This window comes from Thermobia domestica, chromosome 8 (genome assembly GCF_964235325.1).
Source record: "Thermobia domestica chromosome 8, izTheDome1.hap1.1, whole genome shotgun sequence".
NCBI classification, from domain to species: domain Eukaryota; kingdom Metazoa; phylum Arthropoda; class Insecta; order Zygentoma; family Lepismatidae; genus Thermobia; species Thermobia domestica.
The window spans coordinates 91,770,908-91,793,334 of NC_137461.1; the positions used below are offsets into that span (position 1 = coordinate 91,770,908).

General features: G+C 34.2%; 1 protein-coding gene across 3 annotated transcripts in view; it reads right to left on the reverse strand.

Moving 5' to 3' along the window:
- Positions 1-22,427, reverse strand: part of Lim1 (LIM homeobox 1) — a 260,036-nt gene that overhangs the window by 12,720 nt on the left and 224,889 nt on the right. The window contains exons 5-6 of one of the 3 annotated variants that reach the window (XM_081768751.1): positions 11,440-11,598; positions 2,040-2,143 (exon numbers count right to left, since the gene is read on the reverse strand). In XM_081768751.1, the coding sequence (XP_081624877.1) occupies positions 2,055-2,143; positions 11,440-11,598 (248 nt within the window). In that variant the 3' untranslated portion in view covers positions 2,040-2,054. Of the gene's footprint in view, positions 1-2,039; positions 2,147-11,439; positions 11,599-22,427 lie in introns of all 3 variants that reach the window. The other 2 variants (XM_081768750.1, XM_081768752.1) reach the window with 2 other exon arrangements.

Sequence of the window (22,427 nt, forward strand, 5' to 3'; positions counted from 1 at the left end):
CGGTTTCCTTGTTAGTACATAGGTCAAATTGTTACAGCGTAGCGGTTTACTGAAATGAGAGAAAAGACTTCATGAACACTCTGTACGTAAAATATTACCCATAGCAAAAATATTATATAGATATTTGCCATTTCTAGAGAAAAAAAATTGATTCCACTTGAAAAATTTCTGCAGGTATTCATGATATGGATGGATGTTTCAAAAATGTAAATTTATTCGAACGTTTAAAACCACGATCACCAAATAAAATCTAAGAGCAAAATCTATTGTGAATACACTTCACCACAATTTCAATTAACACAATTACATTAATGTTAGTACATTTAATTTCTATGTTTGTACGTAAATTTATCGAGATCTTCTTCAAGAGTTTGGTTTTTATGATGTATGCATGTGTGTCTAAGGATACCATATCATTACTGTTTGGAGTTGTATTGTTTCAATTGTTTGGTTGACTGGAGTTTATCATTCATTTTTTAGACTGATGCTTTATTTAAAAAGTGAATTTGCAGTTTAACATGTTTACGACGTGTTTTCCCACAGAATCGAACCAGTCTGACATATGTATCAAACTCGAGAACGCTAACAGTTTATACCGTAATTTAATTATCAGCGCATGTGATACTTCACAAGGTGGTAATTTTTATTATAACGAGTTAGAAGGAGTACCTAGTATAAATGTTTGATTATATTCTCAAAGAAATTCAAAAATAAGCTATCTGACAGTTACTTATAAAATGCTATTATGAATACATATCGAGAGAATGGTAGTAAAAAAATATAGTCAAGGAAATATATTAGCTATTATCTCTGTATAAAATGAGAATTTAATTCTGAGCTAAATACACGAGTATGTTTATCTCAACATGACATTTATTTTAGCAAACCATAAGATTCATTTTTATTTCCATGACATAAGGAATTTATATTAGAAAAGTGTAAGATTCACTTTTATCCGCATAATACGAAAAATTTATCTTACAATTAACTTTTATTTTCACATGTTCATTTAGCAGAATACAGGTTTAGCTTATATCTTCATATAATAATGATAAATTTATTTCTACAAATGATAAATTTACTTTTGCAAGGATAAAGATTAACTTTACCAATGCTGATTGAACAATTTATTTTTGTGAAGTACGAGATAAACTTTTTATATCAATATGACTAGAGGAAGCTGCTTTTCTAGATTTACATACTTCCGCTCGTAATGAGATTAATTATGGGTCAAGCTTCATACCTCAATTACTGTCAGTGCAAGAAAGACTTATCTCAATATCAAAATGAGAAATTTAATCTTTTAAATTATGATGGAAAATGTCATCTCAATACTGGAGAGGGAATGTGCTTTTATGAAGTGCAAGATAAGCTTTTATCTCAATATTAGAGGGGAAATGTAGTTTTATCAAATGCAAGATAAACTTTTATATCAATATTTAACGGAAAATTTGGTTTTATAAAGTGCAAGATAAACTTTTATCTCAATATTAAAAAGAAAATTTGATTTTATAAAGTACAAGATAATCTTTTATTTCAATATTAAAGGGAAAATTGTTTTTATAAACTGCAAGATATGCTTTTATCTCAATATTCAAGGGGAAACTTGGTTTTATAAAGTGCAAGATAAACTTTTATCTCAAAGTCAGAATTTGCTTTTATAAAGTGAAAGATAAACTTTTATCTCAGTATTAAAAAGGAAATTTGCTTTTATAAAGTACAAGTGAACTCTTAACTTAATATTATGATAAATTTATTTCTGTTTTTTGTTTCTGTAAAGCACAAGATAAACTTCATTTTCATGCGACATACGGAGCTAATTTTGGCAAAGTGCAAGATTAAGTTTTATCTCCACATGATATATTAGCACAGTTAAAAACTAACATGTCTTTTATTAATTTTATTCTTAAACTAAACTGAGAGGTGAGTACATTTACTAAGTGCACTATATGCATTAGTTTAGAACAATAAATACACTAAACACTATAGTATATGCTAGTGCGAAATTTCCATACTGAGAAGAAAATAATATCACTTACTGTGCAAGACGAACATCAGTGAAGGTTGGCGACTTCAAGCGGCCTGGATACACGAGGGGAGATCTGCGGCATTGGACAAGCATGTGAGGTTTCGGGCCACAAGTCTGCTAAAAAGGCGGAAAGAAAAAAGAAAACAAGGAGATACGATCTAAAGTCATGTTTGGAATTACGAAATATTATTATTTTATCTACACTACAAAATAAAACAAATCTACACTGACAATGTTAAGCTAAAAATACAAATAGAGTACACGCATAAACGTTTTCGGTAGCTGATCGTCTACAGGATACACTTGGAATACTCTTAAATCTGTACTGTAATGAATTGTGTCATATTTAACAGAATTTGTCGTTAGCGAATAACTGGTACGATTAGGTGTACGATTAACATCCTAACTTTTAATCGGAAGGTTCAGTGTTCGCATCTCATTCCTATTAATGTTTTATAGCTGTTTTACTTATTATATCCAGACGAACGCTGAGATAGTAGCTCATGAAATCTTTAATTAAAAATATCATGATTATGATCTTTGGGCGAACGAGTATGCCTAACGAACGCGTATGAACGACCATGAAGTAAATTGAAAAGAAAATATGGAAGAAAACGACAGAACTTCGAGAAAATTCACGGTTACTATGTTTACCACAAGCTTAAGTGTGTGAGAATCGAATTAGAAATCTATCGCACCAGCCGTAATTGTTCAGTCGCTGAACTACTGAGCTCCAACCTAAATATATAAGCACAATGTAAACTTACATTTTAAAGCACCATTGCTTTCGAGGATATTGAGATCTAGTTTAACGTCCCACAATTGTGTCCATCAGGCTAAGAGAAGCAGATGAATATGCAAGAGAATAATTATGAAAGATAGAGTAAGAATGAATTAAGAATCTAGAATACTCTGGGAAAAACCACGGACACGATGTTATTCATGGCAATTTAAATGATTTTGGTTCAAAACATCTTACAGTCGAACGAAAAGTGAACATTCTATCATGAATTCACCGTATTCTCATAATTTCAATAGGAAACGTCATCCGAAGATTATCAATAGATGAATGAATAAACTTTACAATATTAATAACTTTAAAATTAGATTTTCTGTGCGATTTTATCTGTATTAAATGAAACATACGTATTCCACATGGATAAGGAAAGTAATATATTCCATTATGCTTCAATTACGATAAATAGTATTGTTTTGATTTCTTTAATGCATATACGATACTGTGAGAAATAAAGTAATAAATTTTAATAAGTAAGTGTAAATTATCATAGTGATGACTGCAAATAACTAACTTTGTCGTCAGAAATGCAATATGGGATCGAAGTTGATAATTTCTTTTACGATGATTATATAAATTAAGAGGAGGTCTGTGTAACGTAGGAAACAAAAAGTATATACTGTCTTATTTCAATACTGTCTTTTATATATATAATGAATGGTAAACCATTAATGATAAATATTTAATTTAAACATGATGGGAAGATGAAGAAATTCCATGAAATGTTATACGTTTGCACGTACCTTCTAGGCAATAGGGAACAAACTTCCCAACTTCGCGCATGGTTATGTCGTGTTAGCTATCAATATAACATATTGTGATATTACCTATAGCACGATATTACCAACCAATTACCCCTTATATGTTTAACGTGATAGTAATATAAAGCATTAATGAGCATAAGGGCTAAAACGATCCGTTACAGATGCATACTGATACCAAAATCATTTTAATTATCCCGGACAACACTGGAAGCTATACTAGCCAAACAAATACGTTCAAAATTGTAAAAAAAAAAAAAAAAAAAAAAAAAAAAAAAGTCCAAATAATCAAAGAAACGAAGTTGAGGAATTCTCATAAATAGACAGCCTAATTTGGAGTGTTTGGGTCTATTCGATATTTGCTATTCGAATAAAGTAAAAATTATGGCCGCTACTTATTTGAATAACGAATGCTTGGAAAATAAGAGGAAAAACCGTTTGAGCAATATTCGAATAAAATTAACTAACTATATGGTCAATGGAGCTTGGAGATTCAATACCGCACTCATAAAAACTTCCTGTTGGCTTCTGTCCTTAGTTAACTCCATCCAGTTTCTACTCTGTATTCCTATTTCTGCGAGATCCATCGTAATATTGTCTTCCCATCTGCCCATCATTCTGGCCCATCACCTGCCAACCTGAACTTACCGGACTTAATGACTCTAACAATATTAGCTAAATGGTATAAATTATGCTTCTCCTGGTTATGAAGTTTCCGCCATTCCCCATTTCGGTCTTCCTTTGTCTGAATATTCGCCTTAGAATTGTGTTCTCAAATATTTTCAGTCTCAAAGAAAGCGTCCGTGTTTCGCAACCATACAGCACAACTGGCATATTTATCGTTCTACGTATTTGAAGCATCAAATTCTTCTACAGATTGCGTAGACGAAAGAGTTTGGACTGAAAAATAACATGAAATATTGCTTTAAGTCGATATTTAATTTCTTCGTGAATATGGTTTTGACCTATTAATGTTGATCCTAGACATTTGAAAATATTCATTTTGTCGAAAGTATTATTTGATATTTTAACTTATCCATAATTAATAGTTTTATTGTTACGGCTAATTTCCATGTACAAATATTTAGTTTCTTCTGCATTTACTTCTGTCCCTGTAGGTGTTTAATAAAATTTATGCGTTTCTTTCTCTTGTCCTTTCAGCTCTAGACCCTGGTTGCTATCTTCAATTTTCCTTACAGCGTATTCCAGAACAAAATTTAATAATAACGGTGATAATTCATCTCCTTGTTTTAGGCCATTCTCAACGTGAAACCTCGTGGACAAGTATCGGTACGCGAACTTTACTTTGGGATTCACTTAAACATATCTCAACTTATCTAAGTAGCTATTTCGGTACTTAGAGAGATATTACAATCAGGTTTCTCGCCTTTTTGGAACAATGATTGATTCCTTCCACTCTTGTGGTAATTCCTCTTTGCTCCAGACGAGAAGAAAGAGTTTATGTATCTCGTTCCACAATTTTTTCCCTCCAACCAAAATTAACTCAGTAGGAACTTCGTCTGCACCCGGAGATTTGAGTCTCTTTAATTCCTTTATAGTAATTTCTATTTCTGTTGGTTATAGTCTGGGATATACGATTCTGCTGTATACATTTCGTTTTCTTGACGTATATTATTTTTTGGCTACGCGTTGAGCAAATTGTCAGAGAAATCTTTCCAACATCTATTCAAAATACTATCCGTATCCGTAAGAATTGTTCCGTCCGCTTTCTTTAATATATAAGCACAAGGTTGATAGCCTTTCTTAAATTCATTGATACCCTTATAGTACTATACGTCTATAGTACTATATATATTTTTCACTATTATCTTCAAGTTCAATTGTAACCTAATACAGACAAACTTGAATTTCAAACATCAAAAATTTAGATTTACGGAACATGATTTACAGCGAAAATTGACATTTTATATATATATATATATATATATATATATATATATATATATATATATATATATATATATATATGTGTGTGTGTGTGTGTGTGTGTGTGTGTATGTTAAATGTTCAAGCGGACATCATAAAACTGAAGTAAGTCATTTTAATAAAGTGAATTTTGAGATTTCATCCGATTTAAACATTACATAATGTCGAAGGCTCTCAAGCTAACGAGCCGTAAATTTTGAAACTGGACGAGGCACAATCACTGTGGGTGATGGACAGTAAAGGGTTCAATCGCTGTTGTTGCTGTTTATTTCCTTGACTGGAGACCACTTTATCCCAGCTGAGCTCAAGATACTGGGATGAAATCCACACTGACAACGACATCTGGTTTTCCCTAGCTATCTTCCATCTAAGTGCTAACAAGAGCAAGTCTTGCTGCTTAACTTTGTGAGCAGTAGCCTAGGACAGTGCGACTAGAACAAGGGCGTTTCATGACACTGTATTTCAGAAAAGTGTTTCTCGAATGTAATTCATTAAGCCTTTCCCGCTGGTTTACTGATCCATGGTAGAATATTGGTGTTATATAATTAAGTCTCTGAGAGGGTAGGAAAAATCCATTCTGGGTTCCAGTTCCTCTGAAGAGCATGGGAGTTTTCAACTGTCCTCGTTGTTTCTGGGTTCGTGTCTCTGTCATGTTGACTTAAGTAGAATATTGAACACGATACATTAGAAGACTATGAAATTAAGCGTCCCAGTTGGGATGGAATAAAAGAAAGAAGTGGTCACCGTGCGTCTTTGGTGCTCGAGATCCCGGAATCGATTCTCAATGGGAGATCCTTGACATTTTCTTTTAAATCATTACGGTAGTACCTTAAAAAAAGAACTCAAAACTTAACCAATTCTGCTCTCTCAAACGCAAAAGTAATAAAAATTGTCCTATTTTCAATTCACTTGCATGAGTGTAAAGCTGAATTTGCCTAGGATCCTAGAACATTTTCATCTGCTATAATGCAGATTCTGCTAACAAATTTCAGTTAAACAAGAAACTTTGTGCAGGGATTCGTATCGCTTGTTTACAGTGCGTTACAAAGACATGCATTAAGCTCAAAACAAACTATTATTATTATTCGTGACTATACATTCTAGTAGGCACTGTGGTGCCATCGTACCTCGTTTCCTAGACATAAAAAGAAAGCTTTTCTATTTATTTTTACGGGGTTTAGGACAAATCAGTTTCTTGTTATTATTCAATAATAACTTTACGGGAGCCAAAATATATATATAAAAAATATAATTTTTGCGATAAGTATAACACAACTGATAGAATATGAATTTTTAGATTGCTAGAGAACAATGTGTAGTGTCATACGCGGTGACATTTCTTTTGACAATAGCACTTGATAAAGCATACACACGAACATTTTAGTCAATACATACACCTAGCATGTCACATAAACAGAAAATAAACATAAATAAAAATAAAAAATAAATAAAGGTTTCATGCAACATGGATACTTGTTTATTGATAAAACGTTCAATATCATTCGTGTTACAAGTACGTAGTACAAGTTTCATATGTTAGACAGAGAGCAAATAAGTCTGACTGCAAATAGGCTGAGGGAGACGGAAAAATCCCGACTAAACCCACGCAGACGGTGAACATTTCATAGAATATATTAGTAGTGTGTGTGTGTTTGTGTTTGTAGCTACGTTTAAGTACGAGTAACGAAGTATGTATAACACTGGATGAAAATAAAAGTCAAATATGTAGTAGAAATTAACATACGTAATGAACAACATGTCGTGCAAACATTGTTTTCGACTAAGTAATGAATGGACACGCACGTGACATATGCAAAATGCATCAAACGAAAATTTGATGCAAAAATAAGCGTCAATTGATCTATTTTTTTCAGAGGGGTCGGTTTGATCGCGCAATAAGTTTTAGGGATACTATTATATTATTTCACTTATGTTAAATCCATGTATTGAGAACTAATCACCAATTCTATTTTCTCCCCTCCTTCTTCTGTATTTGACATCGACCGTTTCTTTCCAATCACAATGACTTTTGTCTATCATTTATTTTCATCCCATATTCTACGCAAATGACGATCACGCAAGCTCATTACGTACAATGAGGCTCACGTTCACTAATATCAGCGAGGACCACGTTATCTCCGGCTTATTATCTCCAATCGAGTTCACGCTCACTAACCTCAGTGAAGATCACGCTATCTCAGACTCATTATCTGCAATCAGACTCCGGATCAATAATTTCAGTGAGGAGCACGCAATCTCAATCTATCTATATCACGCTCATGCTTATTTATCTCCGTGAGGACCACGCTATTTCAAGCTCATCATCTCCAATCACTCTCAGGCTCGCTAATCTCAGTGAAGATCACGCTATCTCAGGCTTATTATCTCCAATTAGGCTCGCGCTTACTAATCTCAGGAAAGACCACGCTATCTCAAGCTTGTACTTACTCGAGCTCGGACTCTCACTATCTCATACTCGTTATCATTAATCTGATTGAAACTCGTGTTTGCTTGGAATTGGGCTCTGGCTCGGTACCTACTTATAGGGCACGCGATCATACATTGAGTCACGAATTTGGGCATCCCTGCACCAGGGCTCAGAATGCAACCACTAAAGCACCGCGCATTCCTTTTTACCTAACACGAAGCACAAGAAAAAAATATTGAAAACAGCCAAAGCAAATAGCAAATTCGAACCAACTATCTTCCTATTACCACTCAGAAACATAAATCCTATCTTTGACTAGACTTATTGCAAAATCAGAGAGAAGCAATAAAAAGTGAGTCATAAATATAGTAAACTATTTGATAAATTGATTACTATAGTTTTCTAACTTCTGGTTATGAAAATAGAAAATTAGAATAGCCAATCCAAAGTACGGGGCCTAGTTTAACGAATAAAGTGAAAGAAATGATGATTTGAGAAGACAAATATAAAAAGGACCCGAGAAACAATAAGAATACTGTTAGCAGAGAAGAGAAAATATACAAAGGAACTCTGATTTTATTTTAGCTCACAGCATTTAAACAACAGATGAATTTAAAATTTAGAAGGAAAGAGTAAGATTTATTTATTTCTCTGAATCATCATTAAATAAACATAAGGTTCGAATTTATTCAGATACTGTTGAAAAAACACTTCCGAATTTTCTTCATTACGTCGTTAGGGTTCTTGTATGTGTTAAACGAGCTAGTGTACTTAATTGGGAGCATCTTTCTAAAAAAAAATAAAAAAAATCGTGAGGGCAAAAGGGGAAGATGATTGGCTCACCCTTAACACAGAACATCTCTTGAATACAAAAGCATTTTTTTTTTCCTGTTGAGGCTAAGGGATGATGAGCTTTCACCGGTGAATATCATAAACCACACACACGCAAGATTAGTTAATACGGAAACAGGGACTCACTCTTCTTTCACGTCCTCCACAACACAGTTGTTTCCCACAATCAAAACTCCCTTTTCTCAGTATCTCCCCCTTCACAGCATCATCCCTTAACACATATACAACGAACAACAACAAAAAATACTATTAAATTAACTCCCTACCAATTTTGTTGTTGTTGTTTTTGTTCCTTTCTTTTGCGTCTGGTGTCACAATATAATTTAGTTTATGTAATTTACGGCACAATTCTTCTTGAGCACCCTGTTTCTTTTTCCCCCTCTTTTCTTCTCGTTGCCTTTCCTTATCCGAATAGTTCTTCTTTAGATCCGCACCCTGCCTCCTCCTTCACTCATCCCACTTAATTGGTCATCCTGCTGTCTGACTAAATAGCGTGTGTACCTCATAGTGTTCATCGGTAAATGTTCTCTATTTTCCTTGTTATATATATATTTCATATATTAATATAATCAGTTTCGTACAACACACACGTATATATATGTCTGCTACTTACAATATATATGTGCGTGTATGTTTGTAATGATAGATAAAGATAGAGAGAGAGACGTTCCCAATATTGTGTATGTAAACATCTGCAATTGGAGATGAGATTGCGGTTAAGCGGTTGCGTTGGCCATTTACAGATTCATAATGAACTGAATTGTTCCCCTTAGTATGAGGTCAATCAATTTGGTTATTGTGGCATGTTTTAATATATATCTAGCTGTTTGTTTCTCTATGTTTTTGACGAGAGGGGAAGGAGATATATATCTGCTTCAGACATATATGTTTCTATGGTTCTGTGATGATTCTAGACGTAACCATAGCTTCCGGTCCTGTAAACTAAGGGAGGCAAATAAAAAAAAGAGAGAGAGAAAGAGAGAACTGAGTGGTAATGAAAGAAATCGTGGAATTACATTAATATGGGGTGAAGTTTCGAATGCGAGTAGCCTTGCTGAATTCCAAGGACAATTATAGTATCCATCATGAACTAACATCGTTTGTTATTCTCCGTAGAAATACTTACGAGACAAGAGACGAGATTGTCTCGTCTCGAAGAGGTGTCGTGGAAATGATGTCGTCCCGAAAAGGTGTCGTGGAAATGATGTCTCGTCTCTGAAAATGTGTCTGTTTCTATTGCAAGAGTTCTACCTCGTCTCGTGATTAATCCGAATCTTTTGAATTACGAAAACCCGCAAATGATATCAAAGCATAAGATGCGTCAAAAGTGTTCTAGTAAAACTATTTTAGCCTTAAGCATTGGCGGCTCTTAGGCTGGCCGCATATTGACTAGAAAGGGACCAACCAAACCAAGGTAGAGGGAATAAAGAGAGAGGACGCAGAGAGAGAGAGAACTGAGTGCATTGGTTGTGTCTTCCAGTGACAACGTAGAAAAGGTTCTAGTGAATATACGCTCTGAGACTCTGTTCCATTGCTATACCATATGATCAATATATGGTCGGGCTTAAGGAAAGTCACATTAATACACACACACAGAGAGCATATATATATATATATATATATATATATATATATATATATATATATATATATATATATATATATATATATGTATATATATACGAGGGTCACTACGAAAGTTTTGAAATACGCATTGTTGTGGAACAGTATTTAAATTCCAACAATTGTTCGGTAGTGGTATCCAGAGCGAAGAAGCGAAGCAAGTTTCAACTCGCCTCGCTTATCGGCGTGGCCGTATCGCCTTCACTTGTTTCTTGATGTGAGCAGTATTCGGCTGTCTAGAATGGAGCTCGAAAGGGAACATTTTCGGATCTAAGATGAATATTAACTGACCAAAACAATATTCACGAAGAAATTAAATTTCGACTAAAAGCAAGGAATTCATGCTATTATTCACCTCAAAATCTTCTGTCTTCGCGAATTCTGTCGAGGAATTTGAAACTTAAAATATATAAAACGATAGTCGTGGCTATTGTCCTGTGTGGTTGCGAAACATGGTCGCTCACTCTGAGGGAAGAACGTAATCTGAAAGTATTTGAGAACAAGAGCAAGAATATTCAGACCAATGAGGAACGGGAATGGGGAATGGCAGAAACTTCACAACGAGGAACTACATAATTTATATCATTTACCAAACATTCTTAGGGTCATGAAATCTAGGAGGCTCAGTTGGGCAGGTCATGTAGCCGAATGTAAGAAAGTAGGAACGCTTTCAAAGTTTTAACTGGAAGCCCAATTGGAAAAAGGACCATTAGGAAGACGTAGGCGCAAATGTTAGGACAATATTAAGATGGATCTCACAGAAATGGGAATACAAAGTAGAAACATAACCAAGTTGGCTGATAAAAGTGAATGGATAGCTTTTGTGAACGCAGCATGCAGCATTGAACTCCGGGTTCCATAGGCCATAGAGTTAGTTAGTTAGACATCACAAAATATAATAAAAAAAATTATAACATATCAGTGAACTTCACGCATGAAATGTAATTTGTTTTATTTAAAATCTTAGTTCTTGGGAACTATTATTTATAAAAGAACTACTTACCTGGTGTGATATATTCAGGACTCGACCTCTGTGACATGAGGTCGTTTTGTGGAAGGAACGGAGGTTCTGGGTTCATACTGCCGAATTCTCCCATAGGACCAGTCCCTGGCATCGGCGGTGGTTGATCTATAGACCCCGGTACACCTACAAATAGGAAACCTTCTTATTATTAATGTGCTTCTCTTAATTTCTATGTACACGAATAGAATAGTAGCATGTGTCAGTAAGTATAAAGGACTTCTACTCGTAAACTACTACTATCAACTACTCCCTATTACTTAAAGATGCAAGGGCTAGAAGATTTTTTTTTTCTAAAATGAAACGAAATTTTTATTCACGGCTTTTTTATCTGGAAAACTTTGTTCTCTTTGAACATGTTAACTTTAAAAAAGAAATAACAGTTTGTTCTATCCTTCTTTTCCCATTATTTTTTTTCTATAACTCGAAAATGCATTTAATTTATGCATTCTGAACTAGAAATAGGTATAAGAGCTCAATAATCAAGGATAATTGATTATTCAATGGGAAAGAAAAAGAGAATTCGGTGGATGCAATGTTTTTTTTTTTGTTTTTTTTTTTAAGTTTAAATAAATTGTTAGTACGAGGCAGGATCAGAAACTAAGATCACAAGGCCAATATTTCTAATGTTTCGTCTGTTATAAAGGAATGAGAAGTGTGTGGTCATTTTTAATACATGGAGTTGGCAACTGTGCAGAGTTTCAGCCAGCCGCCGCCTACGACGCTAGTTGCAGGTAAACACAAACGGCGACTCGTTTGGAAAACCGGTCTCGCGAAGAAGTCCGCTCAGTTATTCGATTTCAGTGGGCGAAACATGTAACCGCGGCTGGGATTTACCGGCAACTGGTAGAGGTTTACAGAAAGACTGTAATGTCTCGTTAGCATGTCGCAAAATGGTGTCGAAAGTTTGCAGCTGGTAGAGAAAACGTCACCGCCGAGAAGCGCAGCGGTCGACCCAGCACGGGATCAACCGATTTGAACACAGCTCGCGTAGAGGAGCTGATTTATCCTCCTTACAGACCGGATCTTGCTCCAAGCGACTTTAACCTATTCCCGCATTTGAAGGAGCACCTAGGAGTCCGTCGCTTCGCTTCAGACGAGGAGATGAAACACTTTGTGACAACGTCGCTGAACATGCAAGGTGAGAACTTTTACCAGGAGGGAGTCTTCAAACTCATCCCTCGATACGACAAGTGCCTTAACCAATATGGAGACCTTAACCAATGTATGTACTATCTGTTGGCTGCATTGGTTGCATGAACTAATATATACTAATTTCACTGCAGGTTTTGTAACCTTACTTTGTGATTTCTCCTCGTAGAACTATTTAAATTAATGTTCTACGGAAAAAAAAAGTATTAGTGAAAATTTAATAGTGTTAGCAATAACTGTTCTGTAAATGTAGTAGTTAGAGAAAGTAGAACATTTAGAATTTACGCATAAACTAAAATTTTAGTTAAAATCTCAGCTTTTTTTAAAAGTTAAAGAAGACAATTTTAATGTAGAATGTTACGCGAAACAAGTGGATCTATCCATATAAATAAAACACTTATTGACGTCCTTAAAATTCGAGCATAAGAAGATTATAAACGTAATACTGAGGTTCCTATTTCAAATACATTGACATGATTCTAAAGAAGGAGAGAATAAATTCTGTAAATAATGATTTATTTTTTTTACTATCGTTAAATGAACATCATACCAAAATGAATTGTTTAGGGCTTCAATTTTGTAAACTTGAACATACAAAAGTATTAGGTTCTAATAGAAAATCTTAAGCTCACAATAAAGTGTTTCCCACGTAGTAAGCCAAATTCAATATTACAACAAAAATTGTTTAAAGGTATATCTGTATTTCTTAGTTTAGGATGCTTTTTTTTTTTTTTTTTTTTGTCTGTCAGTTTGAATTTAGGCAACCCCGCATAACAAGATTGTATAACTTTCAGGAACTTAGTAAGATGGTTAATCAACTAACATGTAGGGTTGCATAACTTACACTTTGTGGTCACCAATGAAATGCCAGTTTAAAAGGAAATAACGATTGCCAGCCCCAAACTAAATAGAGGACTTTACAACTAGTGAATACTGTCAAGGTACACTCATGTTAAAAATGATTGTCGCATATCTATAATTGACTTCTTGTAAGAATATAATTTGATAATGAGTTTGCAGGTACTTTTAATACTGATACCATGTTTATAATCGGGAAATGTATATTTGTGGTAAATTTCATACGAAAATAATTATAAATATGAAAATTACAATGAGTAAAACAAAATGTTGCTAAATGGACAAGAAAATTTTATTTTCATTTAATTGTTCTTATTTACTGCCCTTTTGACATGAAATTTGCCACATACATGTCTTTGCCGATTATACACATATTAACATTATAAGAAATACTAGACGATTTCGTTATCAAATTATATTCCTAAAACAACATATTTATAGACATGCGACAATAATTTTGGACATGAGTGTACATATTTATTTGTAGAATCCATTACGGGAAAACAAAGGTAATGCTTGAATTAAAAATAAACTATAAAAGGTTTTAAAAAAATCATTTTTTCACAAAACAGGAATAAACTGTTATGAAAAAAATCGATCTCAAAAACCGGCTTTTTTGCATCTCAACTACTACTACTGATGGGGTTCCGTGTGCGTGGGTTTTCTCGGGGTTCTCCCGTTTCCTCCCACTTTCTTCATTCCACCAATTCATTCATCACTCATCATCACCGTCTCCTTTAGCCTAACCGGCATAAGCGTGGGACGTAAAACTCAAAGATTTCATTTCATTTTTACTGATGGGGTTGCTACTACTACTACTACTACTATCATTATTATTATTATTATTATTATTATTATTATTATTATTATTATTATTATTATTAATAATAATAATAATAATAATATAATAATAATAATAATAATAATAATAATAATAATAATAATAATAATAATAATAATAATAATAATAATAATAATAATAATAATAATAATAATAAATGATATACAAAAAAGCAGTCGTGTCCGCCGCATCTCAAGTCGTATGCTCATGAATACCGGTATCTCAAATGCATTTACAAGTAGTATGTGCTTAAACAGTATACCTATGTGTGTCACAGTTAGGAAACAACAAACAGCAATAGATAGACTACAATCTGCTATTTAACTGTGCACATATACAGTTCATGAATAAATAAGTTATTTTTTCAGCAAAATAAAAATTGTCAATTATTATTACTATTGGCTACGAACAATATACTTTTTAGGGACACGAAAGTTTCTTTTTCGATTTTCTCGAAAACTGCGCATCAGAATTTAGTCTGAAGTATGTTAGTTTATTCGGCTTGATGTGATCTGTTCGACTGATATACAGGGTGTACCCAAAGTCTAGGGTTATAGACCAACTCTGTTATGAGTAGGGGCGGAAGTTCAAGATCAAAAGAATATAAATATATGACCTATAAAATACGAGTAAATGACCTGGGAAAAACATGGGAAAACGTGGGAAAATGACCTTATTTTTTTTAAATAAACGATTAAATTTGCAATTTTAAAAAAATACAACAAACGTACCAAATGATGGGTATCGTATCCACCATAAAAAAAAAAAAAAAAAGTAGCTTCTGCAGTTCAAATGTGTAAGTTTGATTTTAAACGGAAAATTCATCCGGCAACTGCACCAGATTCAACCACCGTTCTGGTTAGATACCCACGTTAATATTAGGTCCAGTTCTTCAGAAGCTCGATGTTGCATGAGGGCACAAAACATAACAAACTCGAATCTCAATGCGCTACATCACTGACTGAAGAGAAAACGTAAGCTTCTAAGACTTTTTTTTTTTTTTTTTTTTTTTTTTTTTTTTTTTTACAGTGGAACTGATTTAAAGAAAGAGATGTTAAATTTCAAACAGACAAGAAAAGTAAACCAACCAACTAGAGTTACATATTGTCTTATTTTTTCACGGCGATTACTACGTATTAATGGTTACACATCAAAAGCGATATAAAAACAGCAACAGCTTACCGGTCTAACATAGCGAGAGCACAATTATCTTCGTGGCCAGAGAAGGAATGGGTCAGTGGGTCTTAGGTCAAGTAGATCAAGTAGATCAAGATTCAAACTCCAATTAATTTCGGGGCCGCGGTGGCTCAATTGTAGAGCGTTCACCTCTGGTGCTTGGGATCCCGGGTTCGATCCCAGCCCCTGCCAATAAACTTTGTGGTGGACAAACACCTTGTGCTTGGATTTTCTCGGGGTTCTCCCGTTTCCTCCCACTTTCTTCATTCCATCATTTCATTCATTACTCATCATCGCCGTCTCCTTTAGCCTAATCGGCATAACTGTGGGACGTAAAACTCAAAGATTTCATTTATTTTTTTTTCAAACTCCAATTAGTGATAATTTCACAGCCTTGTTTTATTACAAGTGTAAACTTTTTAATCAGTGCAGAGGAGGGCATGGATCATGGGTCAGAGTTGGTGACGATGGGTTTTGGTGGATGGTGAGTCAGAGTGGATTATGGTGAATCGTTAGTCAGAGTGGGTTACGCTGGACCGTGAGTCAGAGTGAGTTACGGTGGGTGGTTGGTCATGGGTCAAGTTTTCATTGACCCACGCTATCTCTATGGTTACATGGTTAAAACTCACGTCTTTGATGTGGAAGACTTGGGATTGAAAAAGCTGTCGGACCTCGTGTGGTTCAGATTCCATGTTAAACTATAGGTCCAAATCTGATATAGCTTCAGTAAATGACGTGAAATTATAAATCAATCAACCAATCGACAAAATACAGTGCCGAAACTCTGATAGGCCATCGTATTGTGCATCCCAGCCTTTATAATGTCATAAATGTATTATCATATCATGATACAAGTTATAAAATAATTTCAAAAAGACCAATGCATTTTTAGCTTTGAATATTGTGTACTAAACGTCAAGAATATATTGATTTATTTTAAATGATTAAATAAAAGAACTGATACACATGTAGTAAAATTTATTTAAATTTAGCTGTCTGTAAAGAATTGAGTTTCATTTGCTTACGTTCCTTCCGTTATACGAAAGCGATAAAATGAACTACTTAATACTTAGATTAGTTTATGCTAGCGTCTTTCAAAATATTTACTACAGCTTCTGAAATACACTATCTTTTATGTTCATTATAAGCTTTTTTATAGTCTGCTGTTCTTTTTTTCAATAAACCAAGCTGTTACTAATAAATAGATGCCTTTCGACGATAAGAAAATATTACATGATCATATTTGCTGTAAAGAAAAACTGACAACATCTATTGCAACTGGGTAACGTTTTAAAATAAATAAAAAAGAAACAAACATACAAACACGAAAGAAATAAAAAATAAAACTGTGAACGGTTCTGCTGGACAAGTACTTACTTAAAATATGGCTGGATTCCCATCAGTGTCCATTTAAAAATGGACCTCGATGAAAACGAACTAACACATTTCATCACTTATTTTCCATTCCCTTTCCTTCTAGTTTGGCTGTACCCCCTGTCGAGTTTCAACTCTTCTCGACAGACGAAAAAAGCCCGCGCTCTGATAGGATGAATTTATTTGAAACTTCACCACTACACTCCTATATTCCATCCCATCCCATTGCATCTTCAAACCATCTGTTTCATTCGCCGTCACAAGTCAGAAATTTTGACTGGCTACAATCATGTTATTCTTCTTGCGAGATAACTAAGTATACAGAACATTTGCATTGCATACGAAGAGAAAAAAAAAGTATAAAGAATATAAAAAGAAACTAAAGACTCCCTGTAGGGTAAGACTATGAAAATCCGGACAGCGGGGAATCGTGACCATGTTATGACACACAGCCATCAACAGCCTCGCCCGGTGCCTCACTATCACCACAGGTGAAGCACTGGCTAATCTCTTCATGTTATCTGAGGTCACTGCTGCACTGGTGGCTAGAGAAAACAGAACCTTTGTGACGATTATACATCCATCATAAGCAGTACTAACGCCATCTTTTAAAACAGTGGCCACGCCCACATTAGGTTCTTCAATCTCCTTACATATTATATGTGTGTGTTGGAAATGATTGGTTGCTCGGTTCCCTTTAAACAAGTTAAAAAAAATGTCTGTATACTATGTAGATATTAATGCCAGTGTGATCTATAGGGGGTTCCTGGAAGGAAAGATTTCTTTGGAGAAAAATAGCTGCTTAGAAACCGTTGTAGATCACTTACGCAAGCATTGTTAAGATGAACAATTGAGGAGAATTAAAAGTTCAAATTATTTCTCTTATTATTCTATTCTAGCTTCTCTACATACGTCTGTTTCTAATTCTATTATAAATCTTAAGGCTTTTCATATTTCTATTTTTATTCCAGTTCCAATTTCTATGTTAACTGCAGTTCTTATTTTTTCCTAGGTCTGTTCCCGTACTTTAATTCCAAATACTATTCCTTTGTATAACTCCGATTCCTGTTAAATTTTTATTCCTGTTTATTTTTTCTATTTTCCTTTATTCCTGTTTTTATTTCTATTCCTATTCCCACCTCTATGTCTATTCCTAATTCTCTTTTTTGAAATCCTTATTTCTATTCTGTATCAATTTCGAACCTTACTTATTTTCTATTTACTTCCATCCCTATTTATTTTAAGTGTTCTTATTCTTACATTTATTGTAATTTCTCACCTTATTTTATTTCTGCTTTATTGCTGTTCCTACACCTGCTCCAATTTTTATTCCTGTTCCTTTTTACATGTCTGTTCTTATCTTCCTTGGAATCTAATTTACGTTATATTTCTATTTACAATTCAGTTTCTAGCCAAATTTCTATTGCTCTTTCCTAACAGAAAGAAATATTTCAACTGTGCTTCCTACAATGTTACTATCTTCATACTACTTTATATAATGTGGTATCGTTATAAGAATATCTAATTTAAACCACAGAGACACACTATATGTAAAAAGATAAGTTACCGAATTATATTAGTAACAACACCTTTATGTGATAATTGAGTATTACCGTGAATGAAAAACCCAGGACATGTCGACTATTGGTCTTATTAGGACCAGAAGAAATAGCCTTGCTGTCGATGCTCCCATAATATATCATAATAACTCATTCATTATGTATCAAAGATCAAAATTCCAACCATTCATTGATCAAAATACCGTTCCACTTCCGCAACAATTTTTATAGAGGCAGCTGGTGAGTACTTCAAATTATATATGATCGTAGCTGAACTCCCTCTATAAAATTTTTACGTGAATACCTTGGGATTCTGAAACATTCATTTTTAGATAGCGCTCATATTACTTCCTAAGTGAGGTCTTGATCGGACTACGGTAGGTCTCATAGTTTTGGAGCTGTGAACCTTTGAAGTTCATTTTTTCATGTTTTCGGCAGCCTATAACTCCGAAAGGAAGCATTTGTGAACCCAGGTTTGTCTATACATTTTGCCTTATCTTGGTGTCAGGAATCACCTCTCAAACATTGTCGGTGTTGTTTTGAAGTATCCTGTATATAGATTTTCAGGTCTTACAATCCACATATTATTTAGCCTCGGTGGTGGAAAAGTGTCGTTAACCTCCAAATAATAATTAATCAATAACACGAGGAAGAGCGTATCAGCATACTTCCTTTTTCTTCCATATCAATATCAGCATAGAATAGAATAAGTCATTTTGCGCACCTAATGACTTAATTTCACAAATTACTGTAGCTGTGAGGTCTACCTATCTTTGAAAATCGTAATATCAGACACTCCCCTTTTCGTTATTATGAGATATTTGAATTTTAGTCTGTTTTCTGCTTTTCTCTGTCTCTCTCTCTCTCTCACACACACATACAAACACACACCCTCACTCATTCAGCGGTAATTTCTATTCAATGCAGTTGCACTCAGGTTCTAGGATCGATGTTAAATATGATTGCGTGCGATTTTCGCTTCACCTTCATGTAGGTATGAGCAGCTGTGTTACTAATCCAGTAGTTTATTGACAACATTACTTAATAATACAGGGTTTCTCATAATTTTATAGAGTGCAATTTTTTATCTTTTGATGATAGTCACAAACTTGCAATAAATATTATTTTTGAAAATAAATTACACGTAGTTTATGTGTGACTCTTAGCACTAAGTGAGGGGCATAGTAGCTCAGGGGTAGAGTGTTTACCTCTGGTACGTGGGGTCCCTAGTTCGATCCCCGGCTGGGTTGGTAGTGGACAACATCGTGTTCGTGGGTTTTCTCAGGGTATTCCCACTTTCTCATTCCACCAATTTTTTCATAATCATTTACTTGCCTTAATCATCGTCTCCCTTAGCTTCAAGGCTATAATCGTGGGACGTTAAACTGAAAGATTCCATTTCATTTTCCCGTTATTTTTGGGTCCTCCCTCGTACATAGAATGAATGATATTGTTAAATATCATCTGTGTCTGCTTTTTCTAAACCATTATATTTCACATTTTTTTAGCTGATAACGAAATTTATCTTTTCGTGAGCACTCGTAAACTATTGCCATTTGTGGAAAAAAAAATAAAATTTACAAACTACGAAAACTGCTTTAAAAACTGACATTGGTGGAAAATTAATCTCAGAAAATAGATATACAAACACTGCCTGGGATTCCAATAATGAAGATATTAGTGAATACATTATTGGAATCTTTTCAATTGTTTTGGAGCTAAATAAACCCTAACACATAACCCTAGAATAATAATAATAATAATAATAATAATAATAATAATAATAATAATAATAATAATAATAATATAATGAGTGTCTTTCACAAGCTTTTCGCTTAGAAAGGACAAAAAATTTTGTACACAGACCAGATCTAATCGCGTACGAGGATTTTTAAAAGATTACCGTCTCGAAAGGAATTTCAAGAAGTCAAAATGTGTGCACGTTTCTGGTGGTTTGTAAGAACGCCTTGCATGTATGCAACTAATATTGCATATTTGATATAGGTCTTACATAGCAACACAGGAAATACCCGGGCAATGGAATAAGGGAATTTGGGTTTTCTCTCTCTCATTTTCCCCCCCAAGTTCTGAATTAAGACTCTGGAACAATATGTGTTTACAGCTAGTGTGTAACAATATAGTGTAATTTCTTTTACCAGAGTAAATAGCTGACTTTATCTTGTGTACTTTGTGTGATGATACAAATACATTTTCGAGAAATTAGCGAACTACTTTCAACAGGACTTACGTGTATATAAAAGAGAGAAAACCAATGAGCTTTAATGCACAATATAATAATCAGTCGGGTTTTCTGTGTCAATGTTATGCCCTATTGTTATTTTGCATCACGCACGCGAATTGCACCTGTCTAGTTTCCATACACGTACATATATATATTTGGAGACGAAATGTTGTTGTAATGTTTATGAAGGTTTGTTACGTTGCTACAGAAACAACTAAAACTTACGGGTATTATTTGTAAGCAAGGGTTTTTGCTAGGAAAGTTTCCTTGTCGCAGGCCACAGTACTTCCCCAGCATATACAACTTTCTAGACTTAATTATTCTTGTTTATTTGAAGTATCTGTTTTCGTCATGAAGTATACATATTATAAGAAGAGCATCTACAATTTAGCGTCCTATCCGAAGAGCATGTAGAACTCATTCGTAGCTAAGCGGTTAGTGTACACGCCTTTGATGTGGGAAATCCGGGTTCGATTCTTAGTGGGAGCTTACGTGGTTCGGATTCCACGTTAATCAGTAGGCCCCGTCTCATATAGCCTCGCTGCTGGAAGGGACGTTAAACTCAAAATCAACTCAACTCAACTTAACTCCGAAGAGCATGCATGTAGTTCAGGCGAGAGTTGAACCCATATAAAAGACAAGAGTCTAATCATTAACCATATTAACATTTATATAGATACATTATATACATATGATATATAATTCTGATAAAATTACTAATGTTTCTCTAAAATATACCAAAAAACTCTATGAAAATACTAGGGTCATTCAGAAAGATTATAAATCCACTTTATCAAGTGTAGTCAAAATAGGAAAAAATTTCATTTGCGAAATTTTGAGTAAGACCGAACTTGCAGTTTGATGTGTTATAACACGGGAACCAAACGTATATTTCATTTCCTAACTACACTGAGAACAAAAAATTGTATGTGGTGTACGTAAAACCGTATGTTATATTTATAAATCCTTTAGTTTTTGAATTTAACGTACAACAAACGTATAACTGAAAACGCATGTTTTATAATACTTTCTGTATAAATGTTCTATCTGTACGTAAAGTACGGGACATAAATAAACGACCAAAATCGACATTAATTTTAATGGGAGTTTTGGTCATTTATTCTTGTCCCGTACTTTACTTTCCATATGAAACAATATAGGCGGTCAGGATTTCACATACAAATGGACGTATATAACATAGCTGACAAAGGTGAAATACATATATGTATGCAATATAATAGATATCAGATAAGTTAGATATCAGACATCCTGCAACGACATGATGTAACATCTAAGGGCAGTGCCTATATAGCATACGGATAACGTATGCTCCGTACTGATTTCTTTAGTAAGGAAGAGGATTCCGTATATTTGCACAATATACCGCTGTCCGGAGAACGGATTTTTCTCAGTGTACGCTCGTCAAGATGAATCATCAAATCAAGTATCGTCAAGTTCTGATGAGATTCATCGGTCGTACACACTCACACACACACACACACACACACACATATATATATATATATATATATATATATATATATATATATATATATATATATATATATATATATATATATATATATATATATACTATTCCTCTGGTTAGAGAGGCGCAGTGGCTCAGGATACAGCATTCACCTCTGGTGCAGGAAACCCTGATTCAATCTCCGCTACTCGAGATTGAGGACACATGATGTCCATGAAGTTTCTCGATGTTCTCTAGTTTCCTTAAACATTTGCATTCCAACAATTACTTCATAACCAT